Source organism: Psittacula echo (assembly GCF_963264785.1).
Source record: "Psittacula echo genome assembly, chromosome: 30".
NCBI classification, from domain to species: domain Eukaryota; kingdom Metazoa; phylum Chordata; class Aves; order Psittaciformes; family Psittacidae; genus Psittacula; species Psittacula echo.
The window spans coordinates 1032531-1050484 of record NC_137765.1 but is presented as its reverse complement, the minus strand read 5'-3'; the positions used below and the strand labels follow the sequence as shown (position 1 = coordinate 1050484).

General features: G+C 58.0%; 4 protein-coding genes across 5 annotated transcripts; 2 read left to right on the top strand and 2 right to left on the bottom strand.

Annotated features, from left to right (window-relative positions):
• Positions 1 to 102: 102 nt before the first annotated feature.
• On the bottom strand, positions 103 to 8788 carry PIN1 (peptidylprolyl cis/trans isomerase, NIMA-interacting 1). Of its 2 annotated transcripts, none has more exons than XM_080636125.1 (4): positions 8613 to 8788; positions 7157 to 7357; positions 2921 to 3031; positions 103 to 361 (listed from the first exon to the last, which is right to left on the bottom strand). In XM_080636125.1, the coding sequence occupies exons 1-4, from the start codon at positions 8761 to 8763 to the stop codon at positions 252 to 254; spliced, it is 573 nt and encodes a 190-aa protein (XP_080492251.1). In that variant the 5' UTR covers positions 8764 to 8788; the 3' UTR covers positions 103 to 251. The 2 variants fall into 2 exon arrangements, with proteins under 2 accessions (XP_080492251.1, XP_080492252.1); XM_080636126.1 differs by lacking the exon at positions 8613 to 8788 and adding an exon at positions 8118 to 8395.
• Positions 8789 to 8994: 206 nt separating this feature from the next.
• On the bottom strand, positions 8995 to 9910 carry UBL5 (ubiquitin like 5). The gene is made up of 5 exons (XM_080636127.1): positions 9870 to 9910; positions 9716 to 9777; positions 9464 to 9547; positions 9295 to 9332; positions 8995 to 9198 (listed from the first exon to the last, which is right to left on the bottom strand). The coding sequence occupies exons 2-5, from the start codon at positions 9769 to 9771 to the stop codon at positions 9155 to 9157; spliced, it is 222 nt and encodes a 73-aa protein (XP_080492253.1). The 5' UTR covers positions 9772 to 9777; positions 9870 to 9910; the 3' UTR covers positions 8995 to 9154.
• Positions 9791 to 12271, top strand: FBXL12 (F-box and leucine rich repeat protein 12). The gene is made up of 3 exons (XM_080636124.1): positions 9791 to 10043; positions 10114 to 10186; positions 10748 to 12271. The coding sequence occupies exons 1-3, from the start codon at positions 9946 to 9948 to the stop codon at positions 11522 to 11524; spliced, it is 948 nt and encodes a 315-aa protein (XP_080492250.1). The 5' UTR covers positions 9791 to 9945; the 3' UTR covers positions 11525 to 12271.
• Positions 12272 to 13479: 1208 nt separating this feature from the next.
• On the top strand, positions 13480 to 17048 carry LOC308231089 (hepatic lectin-like; the record flags this gene model as incomplete). The annotated part of the gene is made up of 7 exons (XM_080636199.1): positions 13480 to 13593; positions 14243 to 14350; positions 15026 to 15345; positions 15730 to 15842; positions 16018 to 16149; positions 16356 to 16408; positions 16858 to 17048. Exons 1-7 carry the CDS (start codon positions 13551 to 13553, stop codon positions 17046 to 17048), a joined length of 960 nt encoding a protein of 319 aa, XP_080492325.1. The 5' UTR covers positions 13480 to 13550.
• Between the last annotated feature and the right edge of the window lie 906 nt (positions 17049 to 17954).

Sequence of the window (17954 nt, the reverse complement as noted above, 5' to 3'; positions counted from 1 at the left end):
GCTTAGGAAAGATGCTGCTGTCTGATTCTGCTGGTGTTCTCACCCTTGGCTAACCATGCAGGGGAAAACCCACCGTGTCCGGTGCCACAGACGATACCGAGATATGAAATGAGCTTTTTATTTGTTAAACCGGAGATGAAGTTCCTTTGGGAGAGCGCGGGGCTGGAGGCGGTGGTGTTCTTGGTGGGATTCGGGTGCCTTTCCTTTTCGTCCCCCTCACCCTCTTCGCCTGCCTCCCGGCACAAGGCACTTCACTCCGTGCGCAGGATGATGTGGATCCCTGACTCTGTGAACACGGGGCCGCTCATCTCCCCGGCCCTCAGCGCAAAGGAGGCATCTTCAAAAGGCTTCTGCATCTGACCTGCGGGGAGCAGACACCACAAAGCTCAGGGAAGCCCAGCAAGGAAGTGAGGGGGGGGGGAGATGCTTCTGAGCAAGCCTCAAATGGAGCCGGCTCCCAGGCAAACAACAAAGTCACCGCTTAATAACACGCGGAGGGTGTTTGTTTTCAGCTGCTCCCCAAAGAGGCTTCAAACCAACTCCTTCGCACGTGCCTGGACGCGGATTGTCCCTGGTTCAAACACATCAGGCTCTACAGACAGCGCTGCAGCGGAGGAGGATGCTCAGGGCTGCAGAGCCAAGAGGCCGAGGAGGAGCTGTTCTGCAGGCTCACTGGCACAAGAAGGAGGTTCCAGCCTCCTGTGCCCTCCAGGTACTGGTGGGGGGAAAGGCTCTGGTGTGCGTTACCGGCTGCACTCAGTAATTCACAAGGCACACGCAGACACCAGCCTGACCTAGATAAGAACTGGCTTTAAGGCTCCCGTCTCCCAAGTCACTGAGTTGCAGCAGGCTCAGGAATCCAGGCTCAGGAAAGGCAGAGATGCTCAGATACCGCGTGGGGAGAATCCCAAAAGCCTGGAATGCTTTAGGTTGGAAGGGACCCTCAAGCTCATCCCGTTCCAAACCCCTGCTATGGGCATGGGCACCTTCCACTACAGCAGCTTGCTCCAAGCCCCATCCTTGAACACCATTCAACCCATCCCAGTGTCCCACCACCATCATAGAGAAGAGCTTCTGCCTAAGAGCTCATCTCAGTCTCCCCTCTGGCAGGTTAAAGCCATTCCCCCTTGTCCTGTCCCTACAGGCCCTTGTCCAAAGCCTCTCTCCAGGTTTCCTGTAGCCCCTTTGGGAACCAAAGCTTCCCAACCCCTTCCAAGTCCCCCTCACATCTACCTCAGCAGCACCTCCAGAATGGATGTTTTACTTCAGTTCCTCCATCAAGCCATATCCCCTTTCTCTAGCAAGGCAGAGAGAGGATGCTCTATTCCTCCCTTTCAGCTATTCTCCCCCTTCCGTAGTGGTTCATTACCAAACTGACTTGATGCACGAGGCTCCTCAGCATTTCTCTTCTCCCATTTCAGTGTTTAGGAGAGGCAAGCAGCTTGCCTGGCTGCCAGGCTGCAGTTACAAAGCCAGCATCATTCACTGTCACCTGCATCTTGGGGTTCTTTTCCACTAGGACCTGTAATCTTGACTTCAGCTGAGGCAGGAGCCTCCCTGCTCCACTGCAGCGCTCCTCCTCGAGCTGGACCATGACTTATAGGAAGGGCTTCAAGGAGACAAATGGAAATGGTTTAATAACTTCACCTCTGCAGTAACCAGTGCTCCACGTTCTAACCAATTACATTTGCAGCCCAGTTGAGTCAAGAAATCAGGATGCAGGGAGGGGGATGGAATGCCAGTGCCAGGCTTCGGCCACCACACATGGTTCCAATGCCATCTAGTGGAACGCGGCCCTTGGAACATCACATTTTGGTGCAGGCATTAAAGAAGCACCACGAAAACCCTCTTTGGGTCCATCTCTAAAGAACACAAAGAGCTGAGGTGCCACTGACCCCAACCCTGCAGACACAGCACCCTGGGCTTAGTGCCTCATTCCATACAGAGCCATAACACAGCACCGGTGACTCCGGTGTGAAGGGATCTGGTTGAGGAAGCAACCGCTGCAGGATTGCACCCTGAAGGGAACAGTGATGAAAAAGAGTGTTCTGGTGGGGAAAACCCACCCAAAATCCAGTCCTGTGCAATCCTAAAATGGTTTGGGTTGAAGGCACCTGAAAGCTCCTCCAGTTCCAACCCCCTGCCATGGACAGGGACACCTTCCACTAGCCCAGCTTGCTCCAAGCCCCGTCCAACCTTGAACACTTCCAGGGATGTGGCTCTTCCTCTGGGATTGCTGCAAGTCCCTATGACTTCTGTCACATTCTCTCCTTGGCAAGAGCCTTCCCTCGCCCTCTTCTCATGAAATATGCATGGACACCCTGGCTATAAACAGATTTGGGGTTGTTCTTTGAATGCTGTAGCAGGGCTTTACTTTCCTCCTAGTGCAAATGCAGAAAGCAAGCGAGAGGCACTGTTGCACTTCCCCATCCCAAAGCTGATTCCTCCCACCCTGGCAAATCCCACTACTGGGCAAGCAGCCCCAAGGTTCGGCTTCTTGCTCCCTCCCTGCACTGCTCCATAGGAATTGTTCTCACTCGCCCACTTTATTAAGAGCTCTCTCATTGAAGAGGAGGATGCCAAAGCATTTCCCTGGCACGCCCTTAGCGAGACTTAGCCCCTGCTTCCTTCTCCATGGCTCATTAGGCTGCGGCTCTCCATTGAGTGCAGCTGGAAAAGCCTTTTCCAGAGGGAAAAGCCGATTTGGTGACGGGCGCTTGCACAACATCGCCTCCCTGCCTAGGATAATCCTCCAGTTGCATTCCTAATTGGCTTAACTTCCAGGCATCCAACTCCATTTCCTGCTCAGCAGGCTGCCTTAGCATACAAATCCCACTTGTATTCAACCCACCCCCTGCCAAGCAGATCGGCATCAAGGCTGTAATCCCGCCGGGGCAGGGACATGCCAGCTTCCACCTACCTCTCCCAAAGACCCCCAGGTCTCCTCCTGCTTTCGCCGAGCTGCAGTCGCTGAACTGGGAAGCAAGAGATTCAAAATCCTCTTCTCCTGACTTTATCTTCTGGATGTAGCCTGGGAAGACAGGGAATCATTCGGTGAGGGGCAGGAGAAAACCTACCCTCAACCTCCCCTGACACTCTCCATCCCACAGCAAGAAGGGCCCAGAGCATCGTGTCCCTCCATGGAGCAAAGCTTTCCGACCTCCTAAATGAAGGCAGAGCCAGGATGAAACACTCCCACCACCCCAAAAGCACTCGCCTCTGGTTTGGTTTCCAAGCACATTCCCCTCTTTGCACCATGGCTCATTTCTATCCCAGATTCCATTACAGCAAGCAGTTGGTCCTGCCTGCTGCTAGCCTGAATTTATGATGGGGCTGGGGAAGAGATGAGCTTTGGATCTCAGGGTTCACCTCCATAGAAGACCGAGCACAAAGAATCCCCAAGGAGGGAATTGTTTGTCAAGACAGCTCTTTCAAAGGCCAGTTAAGAACTATCTGTAGTCAGAGCTCTGCCTCCCTGCTCTGCCTCTGGCCCATTGGAGCCACCCCTGGGCTAGCTGGGAACAAGGAAACCTTGGGGGTGCATCCCATTTTCCAGCCAACAGCCTGATAACGTGCTCGTGGAGCTCCTCATGACAGGAATTGCATTGGAGACGAGCAAAGCACAAGGGCCACTGCTCCATCCCTTACCCCCAACCATGGAGGACCGAATCCACGTTGAATCCCGCGCAGCTTCATGCACTCCACCAGCTCCTTCAGGAAAAGGAGCATAAGCCCCAATCCAAAGCCTAAATCTAAACCTTAAAATGGCTCAAATGCAGCCATCCCCCCCCCCCCCCCCCCAAATGCCAGTGAGTATGAGCTGCAAGAAATATTCCTGCATGAGGACACAGAATCCTGGAATGGGGTGAGTTGGAAGGGACTTTACAGCTCATCCAATTCCAACAGGGACACCTTCCACTGGAGCAGCTTGCTCCAAGCCCCATCCAACCTGGCCTTGAACACTGCCAGGGATGGGGCATCATTCATCCATGGACTTTAAGCCAGGGAGCATCTCCCAAAGGGATCCAGCCACACATGCCCTCAAGTGCTGCTGTGCTCCAGCTTCCAGCTCAACCTCTCACCAGAGAGCTCAGGTTTAGATCCCTGTTTCCCTCTTTCCCTGCTTTAGGAAGAACCAGCAAAGCCTCACGGGGTTGTATCTGAGACCTTCCACCTTCAAAGAGAAGCAACTGATGCTCTGCAACAGCAAAAGCCAGAGCGAAGCAGCATTCCCCCTCTCCAAGCTATTGAATCTCCTGGTTCTGACAACCCAAGTGCCTACTGCAGCTCACTCCCCTGTAAGCCCAGTGGTCTGCATGTATAAAGAACCTGCACGTTGCTAGATCAACCTGTAAAACACCCCTTAAATTAGCTATTCTCAACCCAATTTTATCTTAGCTGCAAGCAGTGCAAGATCCCTACCTGGAAAAGGGTCTCGGATGTAATTCCAGAGGCAGGCTTTACGATTTGGGAGGGATGCTCTCACAAAAAGGAAGGCAAAAGGATGAAGAAATGAGTCTTTGCCAGCTCGTTTGAATGCTAGAGTCTTTTAGACACCCAAAGAAGTACCCGTGAGAGCTGGGGGTAGGCAGGAAAATATTCCTTAAGGAGAGGACGGAGGTTGCCAACACATCCAGCAGCAGCTGAAGAAGCAGGCTGGCCATTTCTGACTCAATCCCTTTATGGCAGTTTAATGCCAGCAAAGCCAAACCAAAGGGACTTTAAGTCATCCTCTTAGTCTTTTACAGCCCCCCTTTCCCTCCCTACTTCAGTCACCAGTTTCAATCCGGTGCCATTTGTCCAAGCCTTTGGAATCCAACAAGGTGCTCAGGACAGCAAGGGTTGGTTTCCCAGCAGGACAGGCTGTAAGGCAATGTGAAGAGCAGATTGACTGGGTCTTGCTCTGGAATTTCATCCTTTGGTTTAGGAGCTGACCTAATGTTCCCAGCAGGAAAACGAGCCTGGGTTCCTCCTATGAACTGAAGCAGCTTGAGGCCAAACAGTTGCTGACAAAACAGAGCTTCTCCTAAAAGTACATGTTTGTACCCCCCATAAATATGTATTTAATTGCCTGTAGCTGCAAGTACCTGTCCCACATTGCACCCAGAAGTGTCAGGAATCACAGTTCTAAGAGATGATGCCTATGCAAAAGGAAGGAAGCATCCAAACGAAGGAGCAGAGGGTTCACATTTGCATCCCAACCTGCCCGCCCCTGTCCCAGCAGCAGGATCCAAGGGGTAAAGAGGGTTTCAGCACTCAACTGAAATAGCATTTCCTTCTTCATTTACTTCCCTGTGCTGCCAGGGAGCAGCCTGAGAGCAAAAGCTGCCTGGCAACTCCATGGATAAAGCCAAAAGCTTCTGTAAAGCTGAAGGAGTTGTTCCAATCCGAACAAGATCCCTGAACTGTGGCTCTGGGAAGTGGGATTCATGAGCCTTTTCCCTAAGAAAAAGGCCTCTTTTCCCTAAAAGAGGGCTCCATCAGGAGGAGGACCACATACACATGGATTATGGATGGCTCCAGAAGCAGCTGGATGGCTTTAACAGCGGCGGTGGAGTCGCAGCATCCTCCATGGAGTAAATGCCACAGCAAAGGCAGAGCCAAGAGTTAACCTGGAACCTTGCACCCCACCACCAACCCGTGCTCAGGGAAGATTAATTCCAACTGAAGTGCAAAGGAGGGCTAAGAGTAGAAACAGCATTGACCTACATTACCAGGAACTAAAAGCCTGGCTGGCTCGGTGTGGAAAAGCAGGTTGGGAAGGAGCAGGATGCTCGGAATCCACTCCACCAGCAAGAAATGCCACTTAGTTCAGTACTTCAACAACACTCATGCAAGAAACAATGGATAGGTGGTTAGGGGTTGGGGAGATTTGACACTGGTATTCCCATTATAGGGAAAACAAGAGGAAAACAGAGAGAGGAGAGACAGAATTGGCAGCTCTGCTTCAAGATTTCAATGCTTTTCTCTTTCCTTTGGCCCAGATCTTCACATGAGGCTTTGCCACCTCTGCTCACGCTTTCTGAGCCACCCTCACCTGAAGGAAGCAATTCCCTAAGCACCAAACTCCCATCTGTGGCAGGGAATTTCCCTTCCCTTTCCAAAGGCGGGGAGTGGATACCACCTACTGGTCACCACCTCGGATTATTCAGCACAGAACTTGCCCTCCCAAAGCCTTCACCTAAGCAAGTCCTTGCATTTAGTAGTGCTTAGGACCAAGGCAAGAGCCACAACATCCTCCTTATCTTCTCCCATTGCTGCTGAAGCCATAAGAGATAAGCCAAGCCCAGCCTGTGGGATGTATCTGCATGCCCCTACCTTGCTGCCAGGAAAGACAAAGCCACCCATTAGCAAGCACAGTTTCAGCTTCATCAGCTCATCACCTGGGGGGGTTTAAGGTGAGGGTTAATTCAGTCCCAAATCCCTCATCCTAAAAGGGAAAAGCCACTAGGAAAAGCTGGGCTTGGAATTCACTTCCTTAAGATCCAAACCTCACCGGTGAGGAAACACAACATCAAATCACGAGGCAACAATCCACCTGCACAAATGAACAGCGCCTACTGCAAAAGGCACCTTAAACCAGCTCCTAAGCCAGAATACTGGGGGAAAACCCAAGCAAATTGGGTCATTTACACAGCTTTGGGCAAGGCTGATGGCTTCCTATGAGCATCTTGCTTTGGGCAAAGCTGATGGCTTCCTGCGAGCATCTGGCTTTGGGCAAAGCTGATGGCTTCCTACGAGCATCTTGCTTTCAAGCAGAGCTTCAATGGCACTTAAAGGACTCTAAGCTGCTCCCAAGGAGTCAAGTGACATGAAACCAAAAGAAGAAATGTTTAAAGAACATTTGGGTTTCGCTTGAAATCAGTTTATTTTTCAAAATGGAAAAATACACGTTTACAACACCAAAAAAAATACAAGCAAACCTGGGACATAACATCACCCACACACGAAAAGCACCACAAAGGGGAAGACACATGGGCTGGCACCTGCCTTTAAGCCATCGCATCGCCCAGCAAAGGAGTTGCTCCCCTCCCTTGGCTTAAAGCACTTCCCCAACACCCTGAGCCCTTCACCTGAGGGGGCAATTCTAGCCTGCCAACGCCTGCTTCCCCCTCCAAGAGCAGGAGACGCTCGCCCTCCTCTGCGCTTTACTTGCCATTGATAAGCACCAGGGCCTCATCTTTGGTCCTCGTGATCTTGTCCTGCCGCCAGGACGAGGGTCTCCGGGACTGGTTGTGTTTCACCAGGAGGTGGGAGCACCGCACCTTGCTGGGCTCGCCGGGGCCGTTCCTGCCGCTGCCGCTGGGCCGCTCCCACTGGCTGGCGTTGGTGATGTGGTTGAAGTAATAGACGCGGCCTGGGGACACAGAGAGGGGCTGCGCTCAGGGGACAGGCTCCGCCCGCAGCTTCTGAGCGCCACAAGCAGCTTCTGGCCCCAACAATCAGCTTCTAACCCCCAGAAGCAGCTTGCTCCGCCCCCAGAACCAGCTTCTGGCCCCGCAATCGGCTTTCTTGCCTTCACTAACCAGCTTCTACCCCCTACAATCAACATCCTCAGCCCCCAGAAGCAGCTTCTGGCCCCACACTCAGCCCTCCCAAGCAGCTCTTTAGGCCTCGAGGGCCCAGCAGGGTGGATCCTGGGGGTGCTTGGCCACATCCCCTCCATGAGCTCAACCGCACGAGGCAGGCACAAGACTTCACACCTCTGCCATTCCCCACGCAGCGTTCCCATCGCTCACCATAGGCTTTGGTGCAGAAGCAGGTTCCAGCCTTTCCAATCACTGACAAACCCCCCCCCGACACGGGCAGGAACCGGCAACACCCCCAGGCAACACCGTGCCACTGCTGGGAAGGGCAATGCCTCCTTCCTGACCTGGGGTAGGGCTTTGTCTCCCTCCAGCCCTTGCTTCTATTGCATCATTCACCCCCAAAGCTCTCCCATTGAAGCAGGAGCGGATCAGATCCAAGCAGAAAGCTCAAAGGGCCCCAATTCCCGCTTGCAATCCCAAGCAACAGCCTCCAGTTGATCCCACACGGCCACATCCTGCATCCGGGATGCTCCCAACCAAAGGGGAGCTCTTTAACCACCAGCTCCCGTTCAGCAACACCAAACCCACCCGAGAACCGCTCTGGAACCACGAAGCTCTCGCCACAAAGGCGCCGTCCCGATCCTCCGCAGCCCCACCGGCAGCAAAGCCTCCGCCCGGCCTTCAGAAAGCGCCTTCTTCCGGCTCCACCGGTTGCGGAGCAACCCCGGCCCGGCCCCACGCATCCTCCGCACGGCATCGCGGCCCCGGAGCCCCTCACACGACGGCGAGGCCTAGGCCGGGCCCACCCGCACCGCGCTCCCCCGGTGAGGCCCAGGCCGGGCCCACCCGCACCGCGCCCCCCCGGTGAGGCCCAGGCCGGGCCCACCCGCACCGCGCCCCCCCGGTGAGGCCCAGGCCGGGCCCACCCGCACCGCGCCCCCCCGGTGAGGCCCAGGCCGGGCCCACCCGCACCGCGCCCCCCCGGTGAGGCCCAGGCCGGGCCCAGCCGCACCGCGCCCTCCCGGTGAGGCCCAGGCCGGGCCGCCGCTGCCCCCCGCTCCGGAGCCCCGCCGCTGGCCGTACCGGAGCTGCGGCTCATGCGCTTCTCCCAGCCCGCGGGCAGCTTCTCCTCCTCCGCCATCTTCCCTCGGCTGCGCCTCCCGCACCCGGCCCGGCCCCAGCGGTGCGGGGAAAAGAGGGGGGGCGGGACAACTGGCCCGTTCCCTGCTCCCATTGGCCAAAGGGAAGGTAGCGCCCAAGCTTCCCGCGCTGCCATTGGTGGAAGAGCCTGTCCGTCTGGCACTCATTGGCTGCAGGGCGGGAGGCTGCGTTGAGCCTGGACACTGGAGGGGACGGTGGCCGCGAGTGGGCAAAAGATGTCAGAGAACGAAGCGAAGCAGTAAAAAACCGCTCCTTCCCGGTTCAGCGGCTCCCGGTGGCCCCCCGGAGCCCCGCAACAACCAGAGACCCGAGAAACACATTTATTAGAAACCACTTAAACGCTCCAGGGCAGCTACAGCAGGTTCAGAGCCTCAACATGGCCTGGGGAGGGGGAACGGCGTTTGGGGGGGGGGGTCCCACGGAGGAGAGAACACCGGCAAGGAACGGGGAGGGAACAGCAGCCGCTACTGGTAGTAGAGCTCCAGGTTCATGCCATCATGGATCTCATCTGGAGCATGGAGTTAAGGAGAAGAGATGGGAAAGGATACAGTGAACCCCCCCATACACCCGTTAATACGGTAAAACACCGCCCGCAGGAGGATACAGTCGCCCAGCGTGACGTGATCCTTGAAGATGGTGTACCTGAGGGGACGGAAAGCGGGGCTGGGCGGGGGGGAGAGCGGCCAGTACCGCCTCCACCGCCCCGGCATGGGCAAGGGGAGAGCCCCCGGGGGGAAGCGGGGTTCGACTGCTTCCAGCCCGGCGCCACTCACCACTTCTTGAGCACAATCTTATCCCAGCGGGTGCCGGTCTGCGCCGCGATCAGTTTCTTCAGGTCGCGGATCGAGTCCTCGGTGCTAACGGCGCCGTTAAGGAAAAGGGGGGAAGGAACCGGGAAAAGAGGGGGGAAAAGAGGGGAGGAAGGAACCGGGAAAAGGGGGGGAAGGAACCCGGAAAAGGGGGGGAAGGAACCGGAAAAAGCACACACACCCCCAACCCACCCGCTCCCGGTTCTCGGTGGATACTTGCATTTCACCCGCACTTTCTTGCCCAAGCGGTCGTTGCAGACGACTTCGATCATGGTTGCCTGGAGGATGAGGCCGGGTTAACGGGGAGGACACCGTGGGGTAACGCGGAAAGGGGTTAAACAGGGAGGGCCCGCAGCGCTCCGGTACCGACCGAGCTCCGCCACAGCGCCGGAACCGGAAGTTAGCGGGGGCCAAGCCGGAAGAGGAAGTGTTGGGGACCGGCCAAGATGGCGGCGGCGGGAGTGGAGGTCTCGGTGCTGCCCGATTCGGTGTTGCTGCGGGTTCTGGCGCTGCTGCCGCCGTGGGACCGGCTCAGGGCGGCCGGGTAGGACCCCCCCCTCACCGGAACCGGCACCGGCTGCTCTCCGGGCCCGGCGCTGATCGCTTCCCCGCAGGGTCTGCCGGCGGTGGCGGCGGCTCGCGTTGGACCGGACGGTCTGGAGACACGTGGATCTGAGCCAGCGCCGGGTATGGGAGCACCCCAGTGCGGGCAGGGGCTAAGATTGGGGCGATCACCCCAGTGCGGGCAGGGGATCGAGGGGGGGAATCATCCCATTGCAGGCAGAGGCTGAGATGGGGGGGATCACCCCACTGCAGGCAGGGGATTGAGGGGGGATCATCCCACTGCAGGCAGGGGATTGAGGGGGGATCACCCCATTGCAGGCAGGGGATTGAGGGGGGATCACCCCACTGCAGGCAGGGGATTGAGGGGGGGATCATCCCATTGCAGGCAGGGGCTGATGGGGGGATCATCCCATTGCAGGCAGGGGCTGATGGGGGGATCATCCCATTGCAGGCAGGGGCTGATGGGGGGATCATCCCATTGCAGGCAGGGGCTGAGATGGGCGGGAATCATCCCACTGCGGGCAGGGAATTAAAGGGGGATCACCGCACTGCAGGCAGGGGCTGATGGGGGAATCACCCCATTGCAGGCAGGGGCTGAGATGGGGGGGATCACCCCACTGCAGGCAGGAGCCCCCCATTCCCCACCCTCTGGGACCAGCCCCTGCCCCATTCCCCCCCTTCCAGCTCAGCTCCGGGGCCCTGTGGCAGCTGCTGCGCCGGCACCTCCATGCGGGGCTGTGCACGCTGCGGGCCCGGGGCTCGCTCCTCTCCGCCTCCCGGCATCAGCTCCTGTCCCCGGCGCTGCTGGCGGCCCTGGGGAAGCGCTGCCCCCAGCTCCAGTGCCTGGGCCTGGCAGAGACCGACCTGCGCCGCGTCCCCTACGAGAGCATCCCCGCTTCCCTCGCGGCGCTGGAGCTGAGGCGCTGCGAGATCCCCGCTGCCTGGTTCCACCCTGGGGCCGCACCAAGGGCTCTGCGGCACCTCCTTGTCCACCACGTCCCAGCCTTCTCCGACCGGCACTTGCTGGCTGCGTGCTCCCAGCACCGCCTGAAGACGCTGAGCCTGCGGGGCACCTATCGCCTGACGGAGCCCGGGCTGCAGCGAGCGGCTCCGTACCTGGAGGGGCTGCAGCGCTTGGAGCTGCGGGGCTGCGGCGCCGGCGATGCCACCGTGGGCTCCATTGGACGCCACATGAAAGGACTGCGGGTGCTGGAGATCGTTGCTTGCCCCGTGACCGGCGCAGGATTGGGCTCTCTAAAGAGCCTGCAGCGTCTGGAGATGCTTTGCCTTGAGCTGGGGGAGAAGGTGTCTGCCGGGGCTGTGATTGCGTTGTGCCAAGCGCTGCCCCAGCTCAGGGACCTCCGAGTAGTTGGTGCTTGCTTAGGAACGGAAGTCATGGATAAAATCCGGCTGAATTTGTCCCATTGCAGCTGCTCACATTCCCCTCAACCCCCAGCCTGAAGCAGCAGCTTTGCTGCTGTGCCTCAAGCGCTGCTCTTTGGGGAAAGCAGCTGCCAAGCCTGCTTTGGGGACGGAGTGGCCACACAAGGGCGAGTGCATCACATAAAGGGGTTTGTTGGGAAGTTGGGTTCTGTTTTCTATGGAGCAGGGGAATAGGGAAGCCAGGGAGCAGCCATCTCTTGGGAACCCCGCTGAGGAGGTGACCAGAGACGAGCTGGGGTTCTCCCTGCTCCTCTTCCCTCCCCACTGAGCATCAGGCAGCAGCTTAAGGAGCGCAGCACTGGAGGAGCCACTGGAATAAAAGGGATCCGGCAGCCCAGATCCCAAACTTCCAGTTAATATGCAGCTCCAACTGCTCAAGCACCCCCCATGCACACTCCAAGGTGAATACCTCAGCCACACGTTTCTGCTTGGAGAAGCCCGGGCAGGAGCAGTTCCCAACCCAGAGTGTCCTTGCTTGGGCTTCCCTTTGAATTCCAGTCTTCAGGTTACTCCTTGGGAAGCTTTTACCCATTGGGGCTCCCTGGATACGTGGTCCTGAGGTCCTGTTCACCCAATGCAGGGACTCCACGTGCTCTTAGGCATCACCAGCAGCCACGTTTCCCCATCACCTCTTATTGTCCACATCCTCCTCCCTGTGGTGTCAGCTGCCATAGAATGCTCTGTCATCCCCATTCCAAGGTTATCCGGTCGACCAAGGATGGGTTTAGATGATTTCTTGTATTTATTAAATCAAACTGCTTCTGATTGATGTGTCCTGGGCTGGTTTCCCCCCCCCCCCCAGGCCCCCACTCAGCTGCAGCTTCAGCAAGGAGCCATTGGGTTCCACACAGCCCCGATGGCAGTGACCCCCCCCGTGATGAAACCCTCACCCTGCCCCTTGCGAGCTGCAGGTCTTTGTGCCCTGGCTTCTTTCCTGCTCCTATTCCCAACCTCTGGAGCTCTGGGGCAAGCAAACAACGGGAGCATGCCCCAGCTCTGCTTTGGAAAGCATCCCAAGGCTGTTGGCTTAGTAACAACCATTCCCTGTTTATCCCAGGCCTGGAAATTCCCACTGGAGTAATTCCTGTTATTAAAACTCGGAGCAGCGTTTCCAGTGCTCCGGGCTCAGGGAGAGGAGGTAAAACAGCAAAGGGAGAATGAATCCCAGTATAAAGCAAAGTCAAGGCACAGCTCGAGCCGAAGCGTTCCCTCAATGGTTGCAGTGGGATGCTCCCGACGCTGTGATTTAATATCCAGCAATCCCAGCTCGCCAGTTTTCCATTATCTCCAAGCCCAGAATCGCTGAACACAACGGCACGGCCCAGCAATTCCCAGTTTCCAAGGCACAAAGTGGCCTTTTCAGGTTGGGAAGCGGGAGGGGAGCTGGAAATACAGGCTGACTGGGAGCAAATGTAAGGAATGAAGGATAAGGGATGGAGGGACAGGACAAGGGGGAATGGCTTTAACTTGCCAGAGGGGAGATGGAGAGGGGATCTTGGGAAGTTCTTCCCCATGAGGGTGGTGGGACACTGGGATGGGTTGAAGGGAGAAGGTTGGGATGAACCATCCCTGTTCGAGGCCAGGTTGGATGGGGCTTGGAGCACCCTGCTCTAGGGGCAGGTGCCAGGGGCTGGAGCTGGATGAGCTTTGGGATCCCTTCCCACCCATCCTATGAGTCTATGGAAAGACTTGCAGAGAGCCTCAGTGAATCCAGGCCATGAAACCCCCCCCCAGCATCCCACCAGGGCCACCAACATAGAAAGAAACCTTAGAGAGCCCCTAAACCTGGGTTATCCATGAGCAGAGTGACCCTGCTCCAACAAAGCCGCCCCCATGTCCCCATTGCTTCCATTGGAAGTGGCCACAATCCAAGCTGCTCTTTGGAGAGGACAAACCAATGGGCCAGAGCCTGGTTAAATTATAACCCTGGGCCTCAGCATCCAGGAGGTGCTTCAGGTTCTCCATTGCAGAGACCCTGATTGAGAAGCTTCTGCTTCCTCCATCCTAAAGCTTCATCCCCCTCCCCACCAAGAGCTTACCCAGGATGGAGGAGGAGCATCTTCATGAGGACCTGAAGGTTTTCACAGGTAAGCTTCAGCCTCGAGGAGGAAGAGGGCAGGAGCAATAGGGAAACGTGGGCTTCCACCACCACCATGGCTTCTGAGGGAGGGGAAGGTCTAAGCCCTCTTTCCTCCTCCTCTTGGGCACCTTGTGGGATTGATTGGGATGAGGACCCACCCCCTTCTGAGGCCCAGATGGAAGAGGAGGGAAAGGGACATTGCTGCAGGTGAGGGACATCACACACATGAAGGGCTCTTGGTGGTGCCCAACCAGCAACACCTGAGAGGGTTCAGTGTCCTGGACCCCGAGGAAACGCAGCTTTTCCTGCAGCTTTCCCAAATGGAGCTCCCAAACCTGGAATCGGGGAGCCCATTTCCTGCATTCAACCCCTCCAATGTGGGCATCAGATGCCAGCTCCAGCCAGCAAAGAGATTCCAGACCACGGATGGTCACTTGGGGAGCAATTTCCCTGCTGGAAAGGGGGTTAGGAAGCACCAGGAGGGTTTCAAACCACATCCCAGCCCCAAATCCATGGCTTAAGATCATCACTTTGGCTTCTGTAGCAAATCATTGACCACTGCAGGTTATTTATTAACCCTTCTCTAAATGGACCCGAGGACCAATCCCACTGATCCCAAGGGGATATTTTGCCATCCCGCTGCTTTTGTTTTAAAGACAGAAACTTCTTCAGGCGGAAGTTGAAGTCCTTTGTCACCGTCTATTTGCTGCTGGCCCTCTCCTTCCTCCTCATCTTCACCCTCTTCGCTGTGTCGCTCTCGAGAGGTACTGGAACACCTTGGAACTGATGGACTGGGCACATAGAACCCAGGGATACATAAGGTCTAAGGGGGTGCTTCCTAAAGCTCCTAATCCCACAGGATGAAGCGACCAGAGGAGCTCCCGCACTGTCCCATGCACTGACCATTGATGTCCATGGCAATGTCTATGGCTCATCCAAGCTACAAGCCCTATAGGCTGCTGGAAGGGCTTGGATAGGGCTTAAGGCCACATTGGATATCATTGCTGTACTGGAAGGTGTCACTTCCCATGGCAGAGGGTTAGAACTGGATGAGCTTTAAGGTCCCTTCATCCCAATTCGATCCATTGAGATGCTTTCCAACCTGGGACTCTATGGAGGGTGAAGCACATCTTTAGCTGTGAGGGGGTGAGGTGCTTGCTTGGCCACAACCCAAGCCCTGACCCAGCATCAATCCTTCTCTCCCAATAGTTTCAGCCATTTCTTCGAAGCTCCAGGAGCTGCCCTCGGAGCAGAACCACAGCGTTTCGGGCAGGGATTTCCTCTGTAAGTCCCGGTTTCCCTCCCATCCCATGGGCTTTCCCTCCTTTATCCTCCCCAGAGTGTCCCTGCTGCGCACCGCTTCCCTGAGGCGCTGCAGGGCATCGTCCGCCTCTGCCTTTGCTGCTTTGCCAGCCACAAACACTTCTTTATCCCATAAGGAACCGGTTTTCCTGGGTCTCTGAAGCCTTTTGGGATGCTGGCGGCCACCTTTGTGCCGATCCAGCCTTCAGCAAGCTCCGGGTTGGAGCTGTTGTGCCAGCCCCAGTTTGCTGGGAAACCCCCCCCCATCCCTCTGACCTCCCCGTCCCCATCCTTCTTTTCCCCAGTGTTTCCCTGCGGACCCGGATCCAGGGAATGGGAATACTTCGGTGGGAAATGTTACTACTTCTCGCTCACCAGAACGAGCTGGCACAAGGCGAAGGCTCAGTGCGAGGAGATGCACTCGCAGCTCGCTGTCATTAACAGCTACGCCAAGCAGGTAAAGACCCAGCTCCAAGCGGGAATTGCCGGGATCCTGCCCCTTCCGTGTCCCTCCTGGTTCCCCGGCCTCGCTGGGCAGCGCTGGTGCTGCCATCGCCCGCAGCAGCCAGCAGAGAGCAGGCAGAGCCTGCGCTGCCTGCATCCAGGGCTCCGCTTGGGTGTGCTGGGGATGCTCAGACCCAGCCCCGGCACCTATCCTGTGTATCCGGTACACGGGGTAGATACCCGCTTATCCCGTAAATCCACTGCCAAGGGCAGAGCTGAACCTCTCCAGCTCCTCTCTGAGTCCTTCCATAGGATTCTCCCATGGAATTCTCCCGGGTGCAAGCCCGAGGAGCCCTTTCCTGGTGCTTTTCCCTCCTGATCCCTCTCCCCGCTGCAGAATTTTGTCATGTTCAGGACAAGGAATGAGCGTTTCTGGATCGGGCTCACGGATGAGAACTCGGAAGGGGAATGGGAATGGGTGGACGGGACCGACTACAAAACCACCTTCACGTGAGTGCTGCCCTGGGGGCCTATGCCCAGCACCCCAATGGGGTTCCTATGGCTCCTGCTTCACGATGGGAGCTCTAACACAGCAGCAGAGGCAGAAATGAGCACCTAAACCATGTGAAATCAGCCAGATTTGGCCGCTATCTGCCCGCGCTCAATCTGATCCCTCTCTGCCCAGATTTTGGAAGGAGGGAGAGCCCAATAACAGCGGCAGCAATGAGGACTGTGCCCACCTCTGGGTGTCGGGGGAGTGGAACGATGTCTACTGCACCTACCAGTGCTACTACATCTGCGAGAGGCCTGTGCCCAAGTGAGCAGAGCCGCTCATGGAGATGCTCTGGCACCACGAACGTTCATTTGTCCTCTTAACTTATGCTCTCTGCTCTGTCCCGAGGAAGAGCAGGGATGGATTTGGGTGGTCCGAAGTGATATCCATAGAATCTGGGTTCTCCATGGGGAGTTCAGCCTAATAAAGGACAATCATTGCTCTGGTTACCGGTGCTTCTCTGTTTCTAGGCATGAAGGGCTATGGTGGGGGGGAGCTGGAGGCATAGAGCAACACGATGCAGGTTAGTGGCAGTGCCAGGAGCAGGCTGGGGATAAATGGGATGCAATGCTTCCACTTGCTCCAGTGGAAGGTGTCCCTGCCTGTGGCAGGGTTTGGAACTGGAAGATCTTAAGGTCCTTCCCAACCCAAACCATTCCATGACTTAGGATTCTGTGAATATGGGATTTGCTGCCCGCGGTGCATCCCAGAAGCATCTCCCATGGTATCACTGGGAAGGGGAGGCGTGGATGGAGCAGAGCTGAGCTCCGTCCATGAGGATTTGGTGCCTCTGCTGTGATCCTTCCTGCTCCTGAAGGGGTTTGGTGCTCAGGGCAGCTCTGCACCCCTAAGAACTATCCTGTACCCCCCCTGGCTCGAGTCCCATCCACTGCACGAAGGATCCAAGTGGAGCCCCAGGGACATCGGGAACAAGGGGCTGGAGCTGGAAACGGCCTTTGCTTTCCTCCCCAGACCCCACAGCACCGCTTGGGGCTCATTCGGGACCGGACGGGGACCCCTCGAGCTCCCTCATGGGCTCCGTACGTGCCCAAGTGAGTGTGCACAGCGCAAGGTGCCCACGGCGAGGTGCGTGTGTGCGCTGCGGGCACCTTGAGGAGGCGCCCGGTACCGGGGCTGCCCCCCCCCGCACACCCCGGGGGTAGCTCGGACCCGGCCCCGCCGCCCGATCCCGGTTCCCGCTTGGTCCCCGGGCGATGCCGGCGCTGGATTCGTTGGAGGAGCCGCCGGGAGGGCGCGGACCGGTTCCGCCGCTCTCAGCCCCGGGCCGGTACCGTCCCCACCGGGAGCCGAGCGGGTCCACGGCGGCCCCGACGGCGGAAGGGCGCGCGTCCGCTTGCCCTATCGGCGACACCGCTGTCGCGACAGAGCCCGGCAACCCCGCGGTGAGCGGCGCAGCGGAGCCACCCCCAGCTCCCCCCTTTCCCCGCGACAGTCCCGGTCCGGACCCGTCGGTATCGCCCCTTGCGCGCACCGGGCTCTGCCTGCACCGAGCCCTCCCCCGGGAGAGGGGAAAAGAAGAGGGGGGGTCCCGCCTCGATGGGGCCCCCGCCGCGCTCCCAGCTCAAGCGCGCTCCCGGGGGAGGCGGGGGGCGGCGGCGCGCACGGGCGCGGGCACGGGCGGGGGCTGCGCGCTCTGCCCCGCGTACGATCGCGCCCCGCTCCGCTTCATTCCCGTCCCCTCCCCGCCGCCGGGATCGTTATCCCGGTGAGTGCCCGCGGATGGACGGGGCGGACGCAGGGATGCGGGGTCGGGAACCGACGGGCGAGATGCCTCGTGCGGGGGGAGAGGCGGGTGTGCGCCCCGTCCGTGAGCGGACAGCCCGGCACCGGCGGCGCAGGGACCCGTCGGGCCCCCGTGTCCCGACCGGACGGGACGGGATGGAAGGCGGGGGGCTGCTGGGCAACAGCGCCGCCGGAGCCCCCGGTGCTGCCCCCGGTGCGGGCTCCGGGGATGCCGGGGGTAAGGTCGGTCTCTATCGCAGCGGGACCGGGAGGAGCGGAGCGTGCGGCCGCCGCCGCCGCCGTGATTTCGTTGCCGTTCTTTAAGC